Below are 23,596 nucleotides of genomic sequence, written 5' to 3' on the forward strand. Positions count from 1 at the left end.
CCTGGGCCTCACTTATTTATATCTTACTAAAACAATTAGTGTCATTCTACTAAGTTCAACTCTCTTTGATACTAAACTAAAAATGAAAACTAATTTTTAAAATAAAGGACTAAGTAAATATGTACATTTATTCTTTGATTATGGGGTTGATTAAAATGCTCACAAATAAAAGTAACCCCTCAGATTGGCCTGTGCACATACCTCTTGTGGAGCACACTCTTTTTTTTTACATTAACATATTAATTTTTTATTATTATTATTTTCTTTATTTACATTTCAAATGCTATCCCGAAAGTTCCCTATACCCCCCACCCGCCCCTGCTCCCCTACCCACCCACTCCCACTATTTGGCCCAGGCCTTCCCTTGTGCTGGGTCATATAAAGTTTGCAAGACCAAGGGGCCTCTATTCCCAGTGATGGCCGATTAGGCCATCTTCTGCTACATATGCAGCTAGAGACACAAGCTCAGGGGGTACTGGTTAGTTCATATTGTTGTTCCACCTACAGGGTAGCAGCCCCCTTCAGTTCCTTGGGTACTTTCTCTAGCTCCTCCATTGGGGACCCTGTGTTCCATCCAATAGCTGGCTGTGAGCATCCACTTCAGTGTTTGCCCGGCACTGGCATAGCCTCACAATAGGCCGCAATATCAGGGGTGGAGCGCACTCTTAATTGATAACTCCTGTAGGAGGGCCCAGCCCACTGTGGGTGTTAGCATCCCTAGGCAGGTGGATGTGAGCTGTGTAAATAAAGCTAACTGAATATGAGCCTATAAGCAAGCCAGTAAGCAAATGGTTTCTGCTTCAGTTTCTACTTCTAAGTTCCTCCTTGAGCTCCTGCCCTGATTTGCCTCAAAAATGGACTGTAACCTGTAAGGTAAAGAAAACCCTTTACTCAGTGCTTTATCACAGTGGCAGATGGAGGCATTCTGAAAGTAATCCAGAGTAAGAGTTAGAGAGGTGGTCAGGAATGAGCCAACGGTTTCCCTTAAGACCGTGGTGATAAGAGCTTTCTGTACTTTCCCTACAACTAAAGGTGATAGAGAGGAAATCCTGAAATTAATACATAACTAAAAAACAAAGTGAAGACAAGAAGCCAGGAGGAAATGTTAAAAGGGACAAAAGAAAATAGTCACTAAAGTATGGAAAGAAGGCTTCTCGGATGTAGCCTGTCAGGGAAGGATCCAGAATGATGAAAATAGTTCTTGGAAAATATATAGTGTTTTTTTAAAATTGACTTTAGGGATGAAGTAAGAATGGGTTTGTCTAGAAAATTTTGTTGACTTGAACTAGCTTCTATAAACTGGTGGGAATAAAGGACAATATATATAGTATCTTGGGAAATTTTTCTCATTCATTAATTTACAAATTATGGAATCCCTCCGCTAGGAAGGCACTGTGAGAAGCATCGGGGAAGTGGTAGTGACAAGGCTCTTGCATCCGTGCCTCACGGAGCTGGAAGAGAGTTAAATGATAGAGCAATGGAAGCAGGTAGGGTTTGCAGCCCATGAGATGTAAGACGACAAAGAGCATAGTGATAGGATACCTGATATTGCAAAAGCAACTGGTTGAGTTACTAGGTAATAACATATAGCTTCTTTTTCAAAGTATTTTTTAAATTTAAGTTTATGTGTAAAAATAATTTTAAAATTCCAAGTTTTCCTTTTCCAGCTCTGGATCTCAGAATGATGATGACTCTGAGACGAAGTTATTATTAACTGCTTGTGCCATAAGCCTCAGCTCATTCTCTAACTAGCTCATAACTTATGTAACACGCTCAAACATTTCTTTGTCTACCATGTGGTTAATTAGCTACCGTGTGGTTAGTTACCTCTCTTCAGTCCTGGCTCGCTTCTCTCTCTCAGCGTCTCCCTGGGTTCATCTACCTGTCTCTCACAGCTCCCTTCACATCTCTTTTATCACTTTCTATTTCCCAGAATTCTCTCTCTTCCTGCCAATGTCCCACCTTCTATTTCCTGCCTCAGTTCATTGGACATTGGCTTTTTATTGACAGGTAATGTTTATAAGAGATTCTCTCTACACTTCTGTATATTGATGTTTTGTCTGCATTTACACCTATGTACCGTTGTGTATGCCTAGTGTCTGTAGAGGTCAGAAGAGGGTGCTGGATCCCCTAGAACTGAAGTTACAGATTGTAAGCCACCATGTGGGTGCTGGAATTAAACCTAGGTCCTTTGGAAGAGAGCCAGTACTCTTGATTGCCGAGCCCACACACATAGATTCTTTACTTCTTATTACCTGCACTTAGTGGCTAATCTCTGAACTCCAGACTATGTCCAGCCAAAAGCAAGCTCCCGGCATAAAGGGCAGTGAGGTGGGTAATTAGAAAACTTAGGATTCCTTGAGCAGCACATGAGAGGTGGCAGCGCCTTAGCATTCAAGTTAGACATGGAGTGTAATGATGACAGGAGTTCAGGGTGCTAGAAGAGTATATGACAGAACCGTGGGACTGACACACAGACAGAAACTATAGAGCAGGAAGGTCAAGCTCCTTAAGATACCATTCTCCTAAAGAACGGCTTTTTGAATCATTATTTGGTCAAAATGATTTATGAATATCATAGTTAATAAGATGGCTCATCACCAGACCTAAGGACTTTAAATTCAATCTTTGAGACACATGTTGGATGAAGAAAATTGATTCCCATAAGTTGTCCTCTTGCTCCAACATGTATACTGTGACATACACACACCTACATATACAATATTTTATTGGATTTTATGAATAGCCTAAAACAACGATATTGGAATAAAAAATATGTGTGCCACTGCTTTAGTTATATGAATAAACTAAGAGAATACTAACTGCTTTGTTTGGTTTTATTATTGCTTACTAGAAAGGTACGTAATGGAAATTTATCCAGACTTTCTTGTAATCTCCGTGTAGTGGTGCACACCCATAATCCCAGCACCGAGGAAGCTGAAGCAGGATGGACTGCATAGCTCTAGTGCCAGGTTAGGCAGGGCCACATAGCAAGACTGTCTGTGAAAACAAACAAACAGGAATGTGTTTAATCAGTACATGGAGTACTGCGAGCAAAGCTATCGTCCATGAAGAACTCCATAGATGAGGTTGTCACAGTGATTTAATTTGGGGTCATGCTTCCTTCTCTCCTGCATTCCCAGAATTCTCTCACAGGCTTAAAAGTCAATTCCACTAAGAAACTGGAGGTCAGTGCAGCTGTTTACATTCTTGAATTCTATGGAGTCACTTTTGTACTCATGTCCCTTTCCAGTTTTGAGGGAAGATTGTGTTTGTTCTGTTTTGTTCTATAAATTTTATTATAATATTAAACAGATTCCTGGGCAATACTTCATCCTAGGTTGAATAAAAGATGTAATCTAGATGATACTTAAGAATGGAATTGCCATCCTCTCTGGCACAAGGAACAGCTTTTTTATTGATTTCTTACTCTCACCTGTGGCCAGGCATGCAGCTCAGGGGCTTTTGCTTTAACTTCTGAGCTGCTTGTGTTGCTGGGGGGAGGCCAAGCTCCCTCATCTGTCTCTTTGGACTCCTTCCAAGGCTTTCTTTAGCCACTTTTGTGGCCTGACATGTCACCTGTCTCCATTTTACCAGGCCCTGGTCCTCAATATCCTCTTGTGCATTTCAGAAACTATGGAGAGGAAGTTAGTAGAAGAGACAAAACAACTGGAGCTTGACCTGAATGATGAGAGGCTGAGGTATCAGAACCTTCTGAATGAGTTCAGTCGCCTGGAGGAGCGCTATGATGACCTCAAGGAAGAGATGACCCTGATGCTGGTGAGTCCAACACTCCTTGTTTTGCTTTTTTTTCTTTTTAAAAGAGTCTTGCTGTGTAACTAGCTTTATATTACATTTTTATTGTATAGCTGTTTTCTTTACTGGAGCTTGTAATTTCCAAGTTAAATTCCCATAGAGAGAAAATTTAGTCCCTGTTTAGAGTAATTTGTGATAGCTATCCCGAGGCTCTTCTGTCCTTGCCAGTGCACTTTCCACACACAGAACTGTTCTACTCGTCTTGTTAGCAGGAAGCCAATTTCTCTGGCTCTTCTTTTCCTTAAAGGTAACCTAGTAAAGCAAGTGGCCAGAATGCCCTAAAATAGATCTTATAAAAAGTGAAATGAGTTGGTACCTGTAGGATAGAATATTTACTTCAAATTTTGTTAATAGAAGGATTTCATTGACAGAGATTTTTAAAACATAATAAACTAGTGTTTGCAAGGCTTCACAAATGAGAAAGCCTGATGTAAAGGAAGTCAAAAGCACATTTAAATCCCACATTGAATGACTGTTCTGCACCTTACTAGTCTGTCCTAGTTTACAGTAGGAGAGGACCATTATGATCTATGATAAACCTGAAGAACTTTGGCTGATCCCCAGGCTGTTTAGGCCCCACTCAAACCTCTCCTCCTTCACATTCTGTCCCCTTCAGCTTTCCCTAGCATTCTGTTCCTCTCCCACAATGTTTTGATTCCCCACAGTTCCATTCTTTGGTATATTTTTGTTTACTCTACTTACTGGAAAACTGTACCACATTTACAGTTGATCTGTGTTTCCATTACAGTTAGGACTAAGCTTTGGATTTTACTGGGTACTATGATGGCCACTGGTTACTTAGAAAACTACTCAAAGTACCACTAGAAAAGCAATGATTCTTTGAGTCTTCTCTGCATTGGGCCCAGTAGGCTGTCGTGGAATGTCCTGCTTAACTTTTTCATTCCCTGAGTTTTCTGAACACTGATTAATACAGTAATTATGTGCCCTGAAAGTATCAGCAGGATTCATGGTGAATTTTGAGAGCATCTAGCTTACCTGCCTTGTACTGTCTCATTCCTTCTTCTTACTCTACAGATTGTCATGTGTAAAGTGACAGAAATTATAGTCACCTGTATAACTTTACTTACTTTTAACCACTTATGTTCAGTTACCATGTAATGAATGGTTATGTCTGTTGTTGTTCAGCATATTTTATGAACTTTCTGGCAATTTTTATTTTATCATGCTACTAAAACTATTACTTATACAAAGTAACTGAATAACTCAAAACTTTAAAAACCTAAAGAGAGGCTTGAAGAAGCCCTGTTGGTAGAGCCCTTGCTTAACATGGATCTAAAGACCTATATTCCATCCTCAGTGTAAGGTATGCCTATAATCCCAATGGATCTAAAGACCTATATTCCATCCTCAGTATAGGTCCATGCCTATAATCCCAATACTCAGGAGGTGTAAGGCAGGAAGATCAGAAATTTAGTCATCTTCTGCTACATAGAAAATTCAAAGCTAACCTGTTCTACAGAGACCTGGGGACTGCTGATAGTCACAGGTGAGCTACATCTACAGCTCCTGCTTTGCTGGTACAACTTTCTCACTGGGAAGCTCAACCCTTATAAGAATTTGGTCAAGACAAGATGGAACCCTACAGCATTTAGCCACCAGTGCAAATCACTGAGTGGAGATTACAGTGAAGACACTGTGGATATTATTTTCACTGTGTGTAGTTCTGTTATGCTCTATGAGTTGAACTTGGGTTGTTTACCTTACAGAATGTGCCTAAGCCAGGACACAAGAGAACAGACTCTACCCACAGCAGTAATGAGTCTGAATACACCTTCAGCTCTGAGTTTGCAGAAACTGAAGACATTGCACCAAGAACAGAGGTACGTTTATCTCTCACTAAAAGTAGGATGTTCATGCTTCTATTGACAGGCAGCATTTCCAAAAATTAGTTTATGTATTCTTAATTAGTTGTATCCATATGTACTTATTGCACATGTTTTTGCCAATACGTGTACTAATTTTTATTTGTTTGTTTTGGTGTTTGAATTGAACCAAGCATCTTATATGTGGCAAGCATGTGCTCTGCCACTGAGCAATATTCCCAGTCCCACATTATAATTTTAATGTACATTTCATAGCAGTAGTTTTTTACTGTCCCCATCATGGCTGTATCCCTGAGCAGTTTCTGCAGATAACTCAGCTGCTGGCTACAATTTTCCCGGAGCCCTTGCAACATCTATAGGACCACTCTGTGTTGGTTTGGAGCCATTGCTTGTCCTTGCTTCAATCAACTATTGGAGTCCTGCCTTATTTATGAGCTTCCTTTGCATCAATCCTAGGGAAAGGGCCGCCATGACTTCCTCAGCTATAGCAGGAGAATTTAGACATCCTTACCAAACCAGCGGTGGTAATTTTATTAACAAATTCCATAATCTTAATGATTATCTTCAGTTATTTTTTAAAAGATTTATTTATTTATCTCATATATGTGAGTACACTGTCTCTATCTTCAGACACACCAGAAGAAGGCATCGGATCCCCATTATAGATGGTTGTGAGCCACTATGTGGTTGCTGGGAATTGAACTCAGTACCTCTGAAAGAACAGTCAGTGCTCTTAACCACTGAGTCATCTTTCCAGCCCGATTGGTATTATTTTTAAGGTCCATTTCAAAGTTTCACTCACTCAGTAAATGCTTGGATGACAAAGTCCTTCCTTAAAAGAGAAGGAAAGAAAGATTCCACAACTCCTCTTATCCATATCTAATACTCCTTCTTTCTCCTGTGGTCCAGAGAAGTCGAATGACTTCTCTACTTGCTGTAAGACATGCCAGTGTGCTAAGGGCATCATCTGGGCACTCTGACGTGATTACCATTCATTACATCTCAAGTTGTTTTGTATTTGGAAAATATTGTCTTATGTGCCCTACCCTTTTCCTATTCTCATATTCCTTTCTGTAGAATTTTGTTCACAGCCTAGCAATCAGTGGATTCTGTATATAGCATTAACTGATAACTGAGAAATTACCCCATTCTATTTTAATAAGATTCCTTTTTAATTGCCCATTCAAAATCCAAAGTAATGATTTCCAGTTAATAACATTTTAAGTATCATGAGTAGAAGTACTATGTTCATTTATAGAATGGAAGATTCTATTACAGTTTTTTGAAAGTTAAAGTTACAGGGACATATGCATTACTAATAAATGAAGAGATATCAAGATATTTAAATGGACTTTTTAATTATTTTTCCAATTTTTTATTAGGTATTTTCTTCATTTACATTTCAAACGCTATCCCGAAAGTCCCCTATACCCTCCCCACACCCTGCTCCCCTACCCACCCACTCCCACTTCTTAGCCCTGGCTTTCCCCTGTACTGGGGCATATAAAGTTTGCAAGACCAAGGGGCCTCTCTTCCCAATGATGGCCGATTAGGCCATCCTCTGCTACATATGCAGCTAGAAACACGAGCTCAGGGGGTACTGATTAGTACATATTGTTGTTCCACCTATAGGGTTGCAGACCCCTTCAGCTCCTTGGATACTTTCTCTAGCTCCTCCATTGGGGACCCTGTGTTCCATCCAATAGCTGACTGTGAGCATCCACTTCTGTGTTTGTCAGGCACTGGCATAGCCTCACAAGAGACAGCTATTTCAGCAAAATCTTACCGGCGTATGCAATAGTGTCTGCGTTTGGTGGCTGATTATGGGATGGATCCCCAGGTGGGGCAGTCTCTGGATGGTCCATCCTTTCATCTCAGCTCCAAACTTTGTCTCTGTAACTCCTTCCATGGGTATTTTGTTCCCAATTCTAAGAAGGGACAAAGTATCCACACTTTAGTCTTCCTTCTTCTTAAGTTTCATATGTTTTGCAAATTGTATCTTGGGTATTCTAAGTTTCTGGACTAATATCCACTTATCAGTAAGTGCATATCATGTGAGTTCTTTTGTGATTGGGTTACCTCACTCAGGATGATAATAGCTGAGTAGTACTCCATTGTGTAAATGTACCACATTTTCTGTATCCATTCCTCTGTTGAGGGACATCTGGGTTCTTTCCAGCTTCTGGCTATTATAAATAAGGCTGCTATGAACATAGTGGAGCATGTGTTCTTATTACCAGTTGGAACATCTACTGGATATATGCCCAGGAGAGGTATTGCTGGATCCTCTGGTAGTACTATGTCCAATTTTCTGAGGAACCTCCAGACTGATTTCCAAAGTGATTGTACAAGCTTGCAATCCCACCAACAATGGAGGAATGTTCCTCTTTCTCCACAACCTTGCCAGCATCTGCTGTCACATGAATTTTTGATCTTAGCCATTCTGACTGGTGTAAGGTGGAATCTCAGGGTTGTTTTGATTTGCATTTCCCTGATGATTAAGGATGTTGAACATTTTTTCAGGTGCTTCTCAGCCATTTGATATTCCTCAGTTGAGAATTCCTTGTTTAGCTCTGTGCCCCATTTTTTTAATGGGGCTATTGGATTTGATTTTCTGGAGTCCATCTTCTTGAATATGAATATATATCTAAAATGCTGGTATTTGCAGCTGCTTTCTGTGGGCCAGCCCGGTGGCTCAGAGGGAAAGTGCTTAGTGTGCAGGCTTAATGACCTAAGTTCGAGCCCTACCACCTATGCTGGAAGGAGAGAACCAACTCCTACAAGTTTTCCTGTGACCTCAATTCATGTACCTTTTAACTTTATGAAAAGTCAAAGAATAAAATTTAAAACGGCATTGAAATGACACTTTTGGGCAATCAATGGAGATGGAAATTTTTTTTTTTTTTTTGAGTTAAAGCAGTGACTGTTGTCCCATGAATCCGTATCATTATTGGTGGAAATAAAAGTTGCCCCGGCCAACCAGACTGCCAGCTGTTGAGATATTTATGTTCTTGGATGTGTATTTTAGTACCAGAAATTAGATACCATCTCACTGCCCCTCAGGAAGACAATGACTAAATAGCTGGTGGTCCACCTGACTATCCAGTTAGATAGATAATTAGAAAACAATTACAGGAAGCACTTTGGGTTACTGAGTCAGCTCTCTGGCCCTATAGTCTTAATTCTTAAACAGATTCCTAGGGTAGGTGTGAATACACATCTAAATTTTAATAAATGCACCTAGATTTCCACAGGCTCCTTTATATGACACAATTGCTAACATGGAACATTATTAACTTTGAAATGCCACCTCAGGGCTATCTGCCAGTCAGATAAGAGAGACGTAGTCCCTCACTGTTGTTCAACTTGCACTTCTCCAATCAATAGCTAGGACAAACGTAGCTTGGTTTTGTTCTTTGGATGTTTACATTTCTTCTGTGTTTGACTCTCTTACTATTGAAGTATTTTCTCTTTGGCTTGTGAGTCTTCTGGCTTTACTTCATTGTTATGATTTCTGGGTTTTAGGAGCCAATTGAGAAGAAGGTGCCTCTGGATATGTCACTATTCCTTAAGCTCCAGAAGCGTGTCACAGAGCTGGAACAGGAGAAGCAGCTGATGCAGGATGAGCTGGACCGCAAGGAAGAACAGGTGTTCCGCAGCAAGGCAAAGGTGAACAGCAGTGGCCTGTCCCAGGACTAAGGGCAGCCCAGGGAGACCAGGTTGTCCCTGTGTCCTTCTGTGTTCTCTGAGTTCCTTAGCTATGCGGCACTTGGTTAAAGCTGTGAATGCTTTGACATGCCACTGCATTTTGTAAGGCAGCTAAATATTCTAATAGTAAAAATTTGAAAATTAAAATACAAAGTTTTTACTTTATTTTTCTCCCCAGGAAGAAGAAAGACCGCAAATTAGAGGTGCTGAACTGGAATATGAGTCCCTCAAGGTATTGAAAAGTTCACCCCAAGACTTTGAATACTTTGTTTTGACAAGAGAACTACTCAGAATTTGTCTTTTCTCAGAGAACATTCTTTTTTGTGGGGGGCGGGGAGAGGGTTCGAGACAGGATTTCTCTGTATAGCCCCAGCTGTCCTGGAACACACTCTGTAGACCAGGCTGGCCTCGAACTCAGAAATCCACCTTCCTCTGCCTCCCAAGTGCTGGGATTAAAGGCATGCGCCACCACCACCACCTGGCTCAGAGAACATTCTTAGCTGAAGGTTCTAGCTTAAATCTTACTCAAGCACTAGTCCTAGCTTTGTAGTTTGCTTTTACAAATTCATTTTCATCTAAGTAGAACTTCACCCTGAAGAATAGGAGGTAGCAGCCATTCAAGCCACAGTAGTAAAGATTATGAATTCTTATCCAACTGCTTGGTGCAAATGCTCCCATCCGGCACCATAAAAACCTAATTGAGGGTGACGGGCAGACTAAAGGCAGAGGGTAGCAATCTGCTCTCTAAAACATCCCCTGTCTCATGTAAACATAGATAAATGAAATGAGTTAAGCATTAGTGGTTTTCAAAGTTGGTCCTCTATTAGCAAAATTAGTATCACCTAGTCCCTTGTTGGAAGTGCAAAAATTATAGGCCTAACACCACCAGACATCAAGTGACAATCCTATAGTTGAGGTTTAGAAATGTGTGTTTTAACAGGAACTCCAAATGACTGTAATACATGTTAAAGTTTGGGATACATTGCATCAGATCTTCAGCATCCAAGTAAAGACATTTTTTTGTTTTCTGTCTCTTGTATGAGCAATGCAAAATTGATTACCAGTGAGTAGAGGCACTGCTGAATACTTCAGGGGGCCACTCAGACGACCAGTCATTGGAAACACCCTGACAGCTGCACACCCTTACAAACAAAGCCTGGGCTTCTAAGGACTGGCACTCAGCCATCTCTGCATCTGGGAGTATTCCCCGAGTAGATCAGAGTAAATTTGCCCCTGGAATTGGGGTTGGAGATGCAAACTGTCTTTTACATTGTTCAGTTCACAGTGACGTCATACTTAGTCTGGGAAACCATTCCTAAGAGTGGAAGTTAACGTCCTTTCTAGAATCTCCCATCGCTTAGGGGAGGTTGAGTTTTCCAATGTCAAGATGAGGGTGACAACAGTAAACTCTTCCATCTTTTCCATTCAGCGTCAGGAACTGGAGTCAGAAAACAAAAAACTGAAAAATGAGCTGAATGAGTTGCGCAGAGCCCTCAGTGAGAAAAGTGCCCCAGAAGTGACTGCGCCAGGTGCGCCTGCTTACCGAGTCCTCATGGAACAGCTGACCTCCGTGAGCGAGGAGCTTGACGTCCGCAAGGAGGAAGTCCTCATCTTGAGGTCACAGCTGGTGAGCCAGAAAGAAGCCATCCAACCCAAGGTAAGCACTTGCACGTGTTGACGGTGAGGCATGGTGACTGGCCTCCATTTCTTCTTAAGCTTTTCCTCCAGTTTGTCAGGAAACAAACACTTAAGAGCAACTGCAAAAGTCATTGGGTTCCTAAGTGTCTTTCAGAGTTTCATCTCCCACAAGCAAAGGATACTTTTTAAAAAAATATACTTGCCATTCCTAACAGTAATCTTCCCTCGGTAAATTCTGAGCTAAAGTAAAATGCATTAAATATGAATATCTATAAATTGTTGTGGTATTAAGTCTAACTGTAAATTTTTTTGTTGAAATTGGCCTGCTTATGTGGACAGAAAATGGTTAGAAATGAAATTCAATTTGTGGGAATTACAGGATGAGTTCTGTTCGCTCCCAGGAGTTCCTGTCAGTAGGGAGGAGGTGGGAAGAGCTGTTTCTGTGGAGTCAACAGAGAGCACTCTGTGCTGTCCCCTTGCCTGGTGCAGTCTCATGTGTGTTCTCAGGCTTGAACAGGCTGGGCTTAGAAAGGAAAGAAAGCTCTGTATGCTTCCTGGACAAAGACTGAATCAAAATCCTTTCCTCTCTCAGCAAGCTGATAGTCTCTCTTTTTCTCTTCAAATTTACAAATTACACACACACACACACACACACACACACACATATATATGGAGTACAATTGATATTCTCATAGGAAACTTTTGTGAAAATTGTTGAAAAATAAAAATGGAAGCAAAGGATCTAAATACATCCTTACTAGTAGAGCACATAGTTTTGGTACCATACCTGCCCCGTTATTAAGCTCACATAATCCATGTGACAACTGTTCTGTGATAATGGGCTGGCCCTATCTCACCACAGACTCTGCTTGCCCAATTCTCAGCCTCCATGTGACACATCTTGTCTGTCCTGGAAGAAAGTGCAGTATATTGAGACCTTCCCAATTCCCTGTGCCTGTTTGTAATTCTGAGTTTCTCAGTTTTGCATTTTCAAGGCAGTGATGAACAGCATATAGTGAGCTAGACTGTGAGCTAGCCCAACCATCTCTGGTTTGTCTCCTCTACCCCTGGAGGACTCTGGGAAGCTTCCTCTTGTCTGATGCCCTTCCAGTGGCAGCTGCTTGAACTCTCAAAGACAGGATGAAACACACTGATATATCAACAGGAGGGTCACTCTCTCACACACCCAACATTTTACAACCAGCAACATTTTAAAAGAAAACAACTCAGGAAAGAATTTAAGCATTGAAAATAGGAGTTCCTATCTCATACATATTAATGTCTACTGTTTGACAGTTCTGTAAAATTAAATCATTTAGAGTTAGTTTTAGAGAAAATGAATCATAGCTTTTAAATGAACTCTTATCTGGATTCAATAAAATACTCTATTCATGAAGCTAAAGATTTATTGTTTTCTGCATTTTTGTGCTTGCCAACATGTGATTTTTCAGGATGACAAGGTAATTATACATGTTTTTAATATTTAATTAGTATTTATGTTTAATCCTAAGATTTCCTTACAAGTCTGTTCAGTATGTATACTTTTACTTTGTGACCAGGTCTACTTTATTTTATTCTGTTTTTTTTTTTAAGGTTCATTTTTTTATTTATTGTTTGTGTTTATGTAAGTGGGAATGAATGTCAGAAGAAAGCCTTATGTATCCTCCTCTGCTCTCCATCTATTCCTTTAGGGATTAGTTCTTCCTGACCTGAGGCTTGCTTTCCTCTACTAGGCTAGAAGCCAATAAGCCCCAGTAATACCCTGGCTCCACCAGCTCAGAGCATGGGTGCCAGGCATATGTGGAATGTCTGGCTTGTTACATGGATGCTGAAATTTGAACTCATGTCCTCTTAATTGAGAATCAAGCCCCTCTTAAGTGCTTAAGTGAAGTTGCAGGCTTCAATTTCTCCACTCATCTTGTTTTCAACTATTGGCAATAATGGGGTGCTTCATGTGGTGCAGCTCTTTCAGAATTCAAGTCATTGAATATGGGAAACACAACAGAACAGTGAGTCTGAAACTTCTCAGGGCTGAGTACAACTCTAACCCCATCTTCAAAATGCTACATCCTAGCCAAGACAGGCAAGACTGAGGAAAGAACCAGCTGCTCCTTCCCCGGGACATAAGCAAAAGGAGATGCCCATCTTTCTGTCCTAATTTACCAGAAGTTCAAAAATACTCCAGAAAAGTCCTAAGATACTCAAGTATAGTTGCCACAGACCACCCCAGTTGGGTATGGGAGTCCCTGGAATGAGGGTCCTCGAAGCTAGGTGTATAAGGATTCAGCAGTGACAAACAGAAACAAACACAAAGGCAGTTTGAATCTGAGTGTATTTTGCAGCTCTCAAGCAGGAAATTTTATACATTAAAAACAAAACATTACATCTCTTAGAAACTGTATCCAGCAAAACAATCACAAGCACCAACAAAAATCATTTGGCACAGTAAAGCACAAAAATCATCCAAGCATTACAACTCTGAAACTATGTATTCAGTGAATCACAAATAGACAGGTAACATCACTATAAATCATCAAAATATAACAATTCTAAAAGGATGTATTCAGTGGGGGCTGTTGTCCAAGGCTAGTGGCATATTTCCAGGAACAGTTTAATAAATCTTTAATGGTCAGTGCTCTTAACTGCTGAACTAACTCTCCAGCCCTATGGTCAATTGATATTTAACATCTAGTGCCTGATTTTTTTTTTTTTTTAATAAATCTTCAATTTATAAATTTTTTTTTTTTTTTTTTTTTTTGGTTTTTCGAGACAGGGTTTCTCTGTATAGCTCTGGCTGTCCTGGAACTCACTTGGTAGACCAGGCTGGCCTCGAACTCAGAAATCCGCCTGCCTCTGCCTCCCAAGTGCTGGGATTAAAGGCCTGTGCCACCAGGCCTGGCTCAATTTATAAATTTAAACTATTTTAATTCTTCCTAATTAAGGCTTTCTTCACCATATACCAAAACCACCTCCAATGACACACATGCAGCCATGTCATTTTACTGTTGGGAAAGTTTTTATCTATCATCATGATTTTGTAAATGATTTAAAAAGTAACGTGTTGGTTTCCCTGGGGATAAGGTCATGTTAGTGGTCCCATCTCTAGGGATGGTTTCTTACCCATTATTCTCGCTTAAGATCTTGGCCTAGGCTACCAGGAACATGTAAATAAGAAAAAGAATAAGAGAAAACAAAACAGATAGATTGCCATGAGAACTATGGCTCAATAAATTTTCTCCGGCGAAGAGTTCCACAACCAGTTCCAGGAGGCCTCCCCTTTGCCTCAGTCTGTGGAACTCACCACATAGATCCTACTGGAGGTGGTATGGCATACAGTATTATTTGATATAAAGACGAGTCAGCATGTGTTATATTTATAGGTCTTAAAAATGAGAATGGCCCTTTATGAACTATTTTTTTTTTCTTTCAGGGAAAGAGAAAATACAAATCACTAAATATATACTCTATATAAAATACAGATAAAGAAATGTTTATGGGGGCTGGAGAGATGGCTCAGCGGTTAAGAGCACTGACTGCTCTTCCAAAGGTCCTGAGTTCAAATCCCAGCAACCACATGGTGGCTCACAACCATCCTTAACGAAATCGGACTCCTTCTACTGGAGTGTCTGAAGACAGCTACAATGTACTTACATATAATAAATAAATAAATCCCTAGGTTTGATCTACAGCACTCCATAAACTGAGCGGGTTCAGAGGTACATACCTAAGGTCCCAGCACTAGGAAGATGAGGCAAGACCAGTTCCCAGTTATCCTCGGGGACATAGAAATCTGAGGCCATCCTGGGCATAAGCATCACACCCAGCTTAGAACAAACATTGACTGAAACACATGTTTTTACACAAAGAGAACGAACCATTTGGGGGTGCTAAATTTGCTATTTTTTAGAGGCAGTAAGTTAGTGGTGTGTGTGTATGTGTGTGTGTGTATGTGTGTGTGTGTGTGTGTAGACACACACATGAACATCAGATGATAACTTGTGAGACTAGATTCTTTCCACCATATGGGTTCTAGAGATTGAACTCAGGTCATCAGGCTGGGTGTCAAGTGCTATGCTCTAAGCACTGAAGTAAAAAGAATATGTTATATGTGACCCAGAGCTACTAATCTGAGCCTTCATGTAGAAATGTATCATTTCTCCCTTCAGAATACAATGACAGATTCCACAATTCTTTTGGAAGATGTACAGAAAATGAAAGACAAAGGTGAAATAGCACAAGCATATATTGGTTTGAAAGAAACGAACAGGTAAGTTGAGCCTTTCATCCACCTTGGTTTAACTGTGTTAACTGACTCTTCAAGCCAATCTCGTGTGCAGGAACTCACTGGACTAATCATTTGCTTTAATGGACATCTTCAAGAAGAACCTAAGGTTTCTAGAATAAACTAACTTAAAATATCATTAATAATATCAGGTAAATAGTGATGCTTGGTGTCAGGAGAAATGTTACTCACTTTGTGGGAAGATATGTTTATTGCAAGGGCTTTGGCCTTCAGCTGCCTAGAGAAGAAAATCCATTGCTCAATGGACTGAGTATATCCTTTCATAGTAGAGGCTCAAGATACCATTGGAAGATTTGTAGAGGAAGCTACAGTGCTCAATAATTGAAATGTAGCATGAAAAGAAATGAAAGTGTATGTGCTTGGAATCCCAGCAGTTACAGTAACTCTACAGCCCTAGAAGGGCGCCACACCTTTGAGGATGGGATAAATGGAGGCTCGTACCTACAGCTCTTAGCCTTGCTTCATTTCTGAACAGAAACTTAGTGCCATTGTACACTAAACAGAAAAAAATTACATGCTGACCATTTTGAGAAAGCATGGTCAGTGATGACCATAGAGGAAAAACAGTTCATAAATACCCACAAGTTAAATATATACACCTTATGAAACATTAGCTTATTCTTTATTTACAGGCAAAAGTACAGAATGCTTATATAAGTATGTGGTTAAGTGTAAATTTAATTTATGTATTAATTGTAAACTTATATACTTAAGAGTATCTAATTGTAGAAAGGGAATTCTGTCCATCCATCCACTCAGCTACTCGGTCACCAGAGGTCTGGAATGTGCCTACCCCATGCCAGACACTATGCCACATAGTGGGAAGACAAGTAAATGCAGTCTCTTCTCACAGAGGTGATAGGCTCCTTAGAGACATGACCGAGAACATTTGAATTTTAGTCTAAAGATATTAGAAAGAATTTAAGTGTTTTACATAGAATGATGTAGCAGATTCAGAAAGCTAGCCCTTGCTGTTCTATTTGAGAACAAGTTATAATGGAGTAAGATTGAAAGCACTAAACCAGTTAAGAGGCTTTGCCATAATCCAGTGACTGATCATAATCACTTGAGCTTGGTGGTGACAGTTGGGGTTGAAAGAAGTGGGGCATTTGTAAAGATATATATGAAAACAAGGTCAATAAACCTTGTGGTCTGTCGGGTGTGTGAATGGGTCATAGGGAAGCTTGGTGCGTCTGCCATGGAGACACAGTTGGATGTGTTGATACCATTTCATGAGCATGAGACCAGGGTAAATGGTGAGTGAATTTACACATTCTGACTTTTGGGAGATGAGGCATCAAGGAAGAGAAATCCCACTATGCAGTTGAGGTATATATCATAGATCTATAAAGTCGACACTATAGTAATTCAAATAAAACCTCAAAAAGAGATAACTCTTTAGGAAGAGATGGTATATTGAAAATAGAATTTTCTCAAATTCATGTTATATAAACATAACAAAAAAAAGTATATCAAGATTAAGAACTTGGACTCTGAAATACTATACTATTTTAGAAAGAGGCAACAGATCCATCTCTGGTACAAAGACAGTTTCTCCAGATCTTTAATTGTATCCAAAAATTTTAAACCATGTCAAAAACTGAGAACTTTGAATATGTTCTTATGTTATTTGTACAATAACTTGTATAAAAGTTTACATGTGAATCAGATTTTATTGTGCTAAAATAAAGTCTATCCAGAAAACTGAAAATTATATTTTGAAATAGATTGTGAAAATTGCCACATGAAGATATGGCATCTGGAGTTTTCACATCATACATGAGTTATGGTTAGCCTCAACGAAATCCTTAATACATAAGGTCATTTGGCTAGCCACATAAAACATTATAAATTGAATGTGTGTCTCACTTTTCCAGCTATTTCTCTTCAGGAGATGCTCCAAATCCTTCATTTGTCTATGATACAACTGCTTAAACCTCCACCCCCCATTTTTTAATTAATGAAAGTAATTTTGTGGTAATGTTGTAAAGTCATTTGTAATTACTAAAAATGGTCCTCTTCACTTAGTAAAATGCTGAAGTACCATGTGCTTTTCTTGACTGCCATCATCTCATTTCCATCCTGTGTCCTTTTGTGTTTTGCATTGTGTTTCTTTACACGGAAGATCTTCTACTATGGATTACCAAGAGTTGAATGAGGATGGAGAGCTCTGGCTGGTTTATGAAGGGTTAAAACAAGCCAACAGGTTATATATGTCACCTCAAAATAGAATGTTATTAACTTGCTTTTCTTACTAACATGGACTCACAACTTTGACTATTGTGTGTCTTGTGCATTTATTATCCTCCTGAGACAATAAGTCTCAATAAAACTTAGACTCTGTAGCCAAATAGCTTCTTTAATTTTTTTCTCTACTAACAGATACTGTTAAGGCTAAAATTGATTACAGGTGAATACAGTTGCTTCCTATAATCTACAGTGCTGTTAGCAGTGAATATCTAAAGACTATGAATCTCTCTAGGGCTTGAGGAAGACAGTCTTCCAGCTGAAGCACAAGTTATTGGAGCATGGGCACTGATACTTGCTACCTGGACAGTAGTTTATTTGTAATAAATGTCAATTTGGGATACACGTTCCTATAATAGATTTGGCCACTTTCTCATTATTGTGAGGCTGCCTAAGAGCAGTGGCAAGTGACTGCTTCAGCATTCTCTGTGGTTACTGTGAGATTCGAAGCAAAGAAGTCAGGATAACCACCTGAGCTCATCAGTTCACTTCCAGGAACAACCAAATGGAATTAGCTGTGTCTCTTTAACTTATTTATCAGTCCTAAGAATGTCTTCTCTTAAAAATTCCATAAAATTTTTCATTTAGTGATTACAATTTTAAGATTTTACACTGTTAAATTGGGTTCTGCTTATTCTGCTTTGTTCTAACCATAACCATTGGCATTAACCACAGTGTTGTTGGTTGACTCTGTCTTGAAACTTCATGATGATAGCTAAAATGTTAAGTCTACCATTCATAGTTTGCTCACAATGGCCTCAGTAAGTTTACTCAGCAGTTAATAACAAATAACATTGGGACTAAATGCCTTTCTCTCATGTTAGTTAATTCTTGACTATAACTTTATATTTTGTTAGGATTCCATTACTGATATGTAATTTCATGGGGAGAGATATTACAGCTCTATACATTCACACACACACACACACACACACACAAATTATAGAGCCACTAAACTGGATTTGGATAAATCTATGGGTTTCCAGGTAGCGTGCCAGCCTTCTGTCCTTAGATAAGTGGACAATATTAAACATTATTCTGGTTCAACCTGTGCTTGAAATCAGCGACTATGTCTTTAAAGATCTATTTTATTAGATTGAGAGTATATAATCTTGCACTTCATAATGCAGCTACTTATTTATTTGTTTGTTTGTTTATTGGCAATGATACTATCTATGCCAATTAAAAGAGAACTTCGTACAATTCAAAAAGACACAGATGTGGACAAATTAGTTTCCATTACTGGCATCTGAGTTTCATGACATTATTAGAGTCAGGAGATGCACAGATGTTATAGAGTATCTGCTTTTCTAGTTTTTTGCAAAGGAGCGTGTAGCTTTGAACCTATCAGTGTGAACTCATCTACTCTACTCACCTGTGTGGCCTCTCTACAGGCTCTTAGAATCCCAGCTACAGTCGCAGAAAAGGAGCCATGAGAATGAGGCTGAGGCCCTCCGTGGGGAGATTCAGAGCCTAAAGGAAGAAAACAACCGACAACAGCAGCTGCTGGCCCAGAACCTGCAGCTGCCCCCTGAGGCTCGCATTGAGGCCAGCCTGCAGCATGAGATCACCCGACTGACCAACGAAAACCTGGTAAGGAGAGGGCCAGTGCCCCTCTGCTATATGTTCTTTTAGAACAAGCACAGCCTTTTCTTCTGCTGTCTCTGATAGAGACAGAAAGGAAAATATGAATGTGTTGGTAGAAATGAATCAATAAAATCGTACCCAGACTATTTCTCATAGCAGTCTCTTGAGCAGTTGAGCCCCTCAGACCTCACATGGAGTGTCTGGTCTGGCCTGGAGTCTCCGGAAGAGAGTAACCTGACTACCTGCTAGGCTTTGAGTGGCAGGGAGACCCAGCTACAGACTGTTTTCCTCTGATCTCAGGCATCCAGAGAGGATGCCTTCCAGCCTGTCTAGCCGACAAGCCAGGGAAGATTCTTGGTTGAGCCAAGCAGGAGCTATGCGTTGTCACTGGATAGAGCTTCTTAAACGGGGCAGAGGGACTAGAATTAAACTTGGCACATTGTCTTGTTTTAAGCAGAGCCTGTATGGTAAAGAGGAAGGTGATTTTGGTGTGTGGTAAAGAGGAAGGTGATTTTGCTGTTCCCCTTACCAGATTCTTAATGTTCACACAGACTCCAAAACTTTCTTTTTTCTTATTCCTTCTATTTTTTTTAACCAAAATAAAATATTTTCTACAATATTTCTTTCTTTATCACATTATCACTTTGATTACATGTTTGCAATTTTTAAATCTATGTAAATTTTACAGATATACTTACTGCATAAAAGTCAGTTAAAGATTATAATTATTCATTTTTGCATAAAATCTGTTCTCTAGTCACAGATGAAAAAGTAATACCTTTTAAGATCTACAGTAAGAAGTGTCTGAATTTCTCTGAAGGTCTAATTCCATTAGTGATAACTGAGAGTACAGATAGTTCTCTACTACCATATGTTCACGAATATTTTACCTAGATTGGAAAAAGTGTTTTCTTTCCAGTCTCCTGTGTGTATGAAGCTCCGTGGTTGGAGTGGGGGAGGAGCGAGGACAGTGCCTGTGCTCTTTCAGAGCGATTGTACCTTACTATTTGATGGGGACGTCTTCTGAGTCAGAAAATGTTTTTCAAAAGTTATGTCTTACTCTCTTTGCTGATATAACTAACAATGCTGTTGATGATTAATTGATAAATATGTGGAATAATACTGACTGATCAGTGTACAGATTCTTTGCTTCTGAATGATTGCCTTAAAATGCTAGACAGTGTGTAAAATGGGTTTGTTTCTGGGTGGCAGATTCTAAGTTTGTTCACTAAGTTAATCAAGTGTTGCTCGCACTTATAGCCTGTCTGTACTATCAGTATTTTGTATCTAACTCAGAAATGAACAAGCCTTACACTCTAAATAGAAGTCTCTGATTAGTTTGTTTTAGGCTAGCCTTTGCAGGTCATCTGCTTGTGCCATTCATTACACTGACTGCTAATTTGAAAAATATCAAAGTCAAGTGTATAGAAGGATATTCTTTCTCAGGGTACTTAGAGTTTCTCAGTTTTAATTACACATTTTGTAGAATTCACTTGAGCAGAATATTAAGGTAACCACATGTCTGAGCTTAGCATGCACACACACGCACATGCACACACACACTGAACACACACCAATACACATAGGAATGGCTTTCTTACTCCTCTAGTGCACAGGCTTCACAGGTCACCTCATGCTGCCTCTCACCAGCTCCACGAGTTCCAAACAGGATTGGGGTGCTAGCAGCGCTCCTTCCTGCCTTCTTATGTCAATGCCTTCCTTGCTCTTGCTGCTCTGATGGTGACTGAACAGTGCAGCAGCTTGAGAGAGTCCCACGTAAGGGAGGAGTAAAATGCTGGGACCTGAACTGTCAGCCTTCTCTGGTCACTATGGTTCCCTGTTCTAGTGACAACATCCTGGCCATCACCTATTTCCACTGTTCGTGTGAAATAGAGACTCATCTATACATGGTAGTAGCAGGTGGTAAATTGGAACCTGTGAGTAGATATAGTTTCATTACATGTGTTTTAAAGTATTTTTAAGTTAATTTTGCTGAGAGGTAGCATTTGCTCAAAGACACAAGAAACAAATATCCATTGTACCTGTTTTTTCAGTATTTTGAGGAATTATATGCAGATGACCCTAAGAAGTATCAATCCTATCGGATTTCACTTTACAAAAGGATGATTGTATGTAAAACACAGTGCTTTTCTGTTGTCCTCTGCTACTTCTAGCCTTCTCTAACTGAAGAGCACACTGCTGTCTGTCATTGCCCAGGAGGTCTCTTCAAAAATATTCACAAAATCTCTTTCCCCCACCCCCACAGCTATCTTTAGCCAGCTATCTTTTGGTGTCCTGTGTCCACTATGTTTGGTTTGTTGTTAACCCAAGGCTTACAGTGTGATGGAAGCAATTGATTTCAAAAGATAGAGTCAAATCCAGGAAGCATAACCCAGCACTGGAAATGTGAGCAGCTGTTGCCTCGGAGTCACTAGTCAGATGTCTGAGCCAAGTTCTGAGCAAGCTAGAGAATGAATCAGCGCTTTCAAATGCTGTTCTTCTCTACAACTCAGAGGCAACCACCAGCCAGCTCCACTGACTCATGTCCGACCTTTCTAAGCTTTCTTAGTCTGGTCATGCCCACTTCCCTCTTCCTTACTGAGTGTCTAACTACCTGTCCTTGGAGAGAATTCTTTACTAAATAAAGCCAGTATCTTACCTTCCGTTTAAAAACACAGGTTTTCTTTCTCTCGTTTTCACATTTTACTTTAGGCACTCAACGTTCATTTTTTTTAAATATATATTGTGCAAGATTCGTGGGTATCTTATATTACCTGGCATTTGGGTCTTATGTAAGCAGAACCCCACTCCTACCCCGAGGCAAGGTTTCACTACAGAACCCAGACTGGCCTTGAATTCTCTCTCAGACTTGCAGGTACTTGGGTTATAGCCATGTACCTACATGCTACATAGCAGAAACATTCTTTATCTATTTTTTGTTGTTTATTACTTCTTTGTTGTTTGGTTTGGTTTGGTTTGGTTTGGCTTGTTTTTTTTTAATGCAATCTCTATATGTAACCCTGGCTGGCCTTGAACTCACAGAGATCCACCCACTACTGCCTTCTGAGTGCTTGAATTAAAGGTGTATGCCAGAACACCTGGCTCAGCTTACTTTTAGTTTCCCCCAACTTCTTCATGTTTCTTAGGCATTAAGGCTAAGTTTAGAACAGCTGCACTTTACTCATGGAGGGTCAGTCTTTTCCTAAGTGCGGCCGTCCTCAGCTCTCACAGAACTTGCATGCACTCATCAGAGCTCATCTTTGCCAGTCTCCCTCACAAGTGACAGTGCTTCTGAGATGTTTCCATAGGAGCCTGCTGGGAGGCTTCCATCACACTGTAGCTGTAGGAGCTCACTGCAGTGTCAGCCTTGCCTTCGCTGGAGCTGTATCTCCTTTGTCTGCCAGTTTGAGCCAGGCGGTGGCTCCACCTGCAGCTTTTCTGTGAAACTAACAGTGTCGTTGCTGTGATTCCATCTGTGCACCTTTGTGCCTGTGCTGAGTCTCATCTTTCTGACATAATTCTCATTTTGATCCTAGGATCTGATGGAACAACTTGAAAAGCAGGATAAAACTGTCCGGAAACTGAAGAAACAACTGAAAGTCTTTGCCAAAAAAATTGGTGAACTAGAAGGTACTTAAACATTTTTTAACAGCAGCATTTGTCAAATTTTATGTCTATTGGTAGTGACCTGGTGGAAATTTACAGGTGAGTTTTTAGAGAAAATAATCAAAATTACTTTTGACCATCTTAACCTCTGCGGAATGGAAAATTCTTCTATGTATGGGAATAATTTTCCTGGTAACATAACAGTAAGTTACAAAGGGAGAAAATTCATTCAGCAAACACCTACCACATGCCAGAGTCTGCCCTAGTCAGTACAGCATGTGCTTAAGAGCAAGGGTTCTTGATTCAAGTCCTGTGTCTCTCTATGCCTCTTTCCCACACTCTCACTGGGAATGATAATGGTGTCTCTCAAACATGGTCTCTAAGAACTGAATGAGTTAATGTGGTCGATACATCTACAATAGTAATAATATACATGCTACACACACTCTAATTGTTACCACTAGAGCTAGAAAAGGGAATGTGGTAGAGTATCCTCAAAGAACTCATGATCTAATAAAAAGAAAAGAAGTTAATCAGGAAATATGAATTATAATTATAAAGAAACATGATTTTTAAAATCATTTCTATATAAAAAAAAAAAAAAAAGGTATGCTCCTTGAGAAAAAAAAAAAAATCCAGTGGAAGCATACTGCTCTTGTCTCGTGGGTTAGTTTGGTCATTCAGCAAGTTTTATTGAGTGTGTCCTAGGTGCAAGTGCAGGTGCTTGAGATCCAGCTGTGAGTGAGACCAAAGCAACTGCTAAGTTCATTCCAACAACCCGGTCACAGCTCAAGGCACCTTAGAAACAGAACTTCAAGAATAAAATTCCCTTAAAGACATTTTAACC

At 39.9% G+C, this 23,596-nt stretch overlaps 1 protein-coding gene across 4 annotated transcripts in view; it reads left to right on the forward strand.

The window, feature by feature from the left end:
• The window catches only part of Myo5a (myosin VA), a 162,228-nt gene that overhangs the window by 113,019 nt on the left and 25,613 nt on the right, over positions 1-23,596 (forward strand). The window contains exons 24-33 of one of the 4 annotated variants that reach the window (XM_021207370.2): positions 3,632-3,780; positions 5,544-5,657; positions 9,186-9,329; positions 9,547-9,600; positions 10,798-11,025; positions 12,458-12,466; positions 15,173-15,273; positions 17,435-17,515; positions 18,951-19,149; positions 22,680-22,773. In XM_021207370.2, the coding sequence (XP_021063029.1) occupies positions 3,632-3,780; positions 5,544-5,657; positions 9,186-9,329; positions 9,547-9,600; positions 10,798-11,025; positions 12,458-12,466; positions 15,173-15,273; positions 17,435-17,515; positions 18,951-19,149; positions 22,680-22,773 (1,173 nt within the window). The remainder of the gene's footprint in view (positions 1-3,631; positions 3,781-5,543; positions 5,658-9,185; positions 9,330-9,546; positions 9,601-10,797; positions 11,026-12,457; positions 12,467-15,172; positions 15,274-17,434; positions 17,516-18,950; positions 19,150-22,679; positions 22,774-23,596) is intronic. The other 3 variants (XM_029543825.1, XM_029543824.1, XM_029543826.1) reach the window with 3 other exon arrangements.

Source organism: Mus pahari, chromosome 10, assembly GCF_900095145.1.
Source record: "Mus pahari chromosome 10, PAHARI_EIJ_v1.1, whole genome shotgun sequence".
In the NCBI taxonomy this organism is placed as follows: domain Eukaryota; kingdom Metazoa; phylum Chordata; class Mammalia; order Rodentia; family Muridae; genus Mus; species Mus pahari.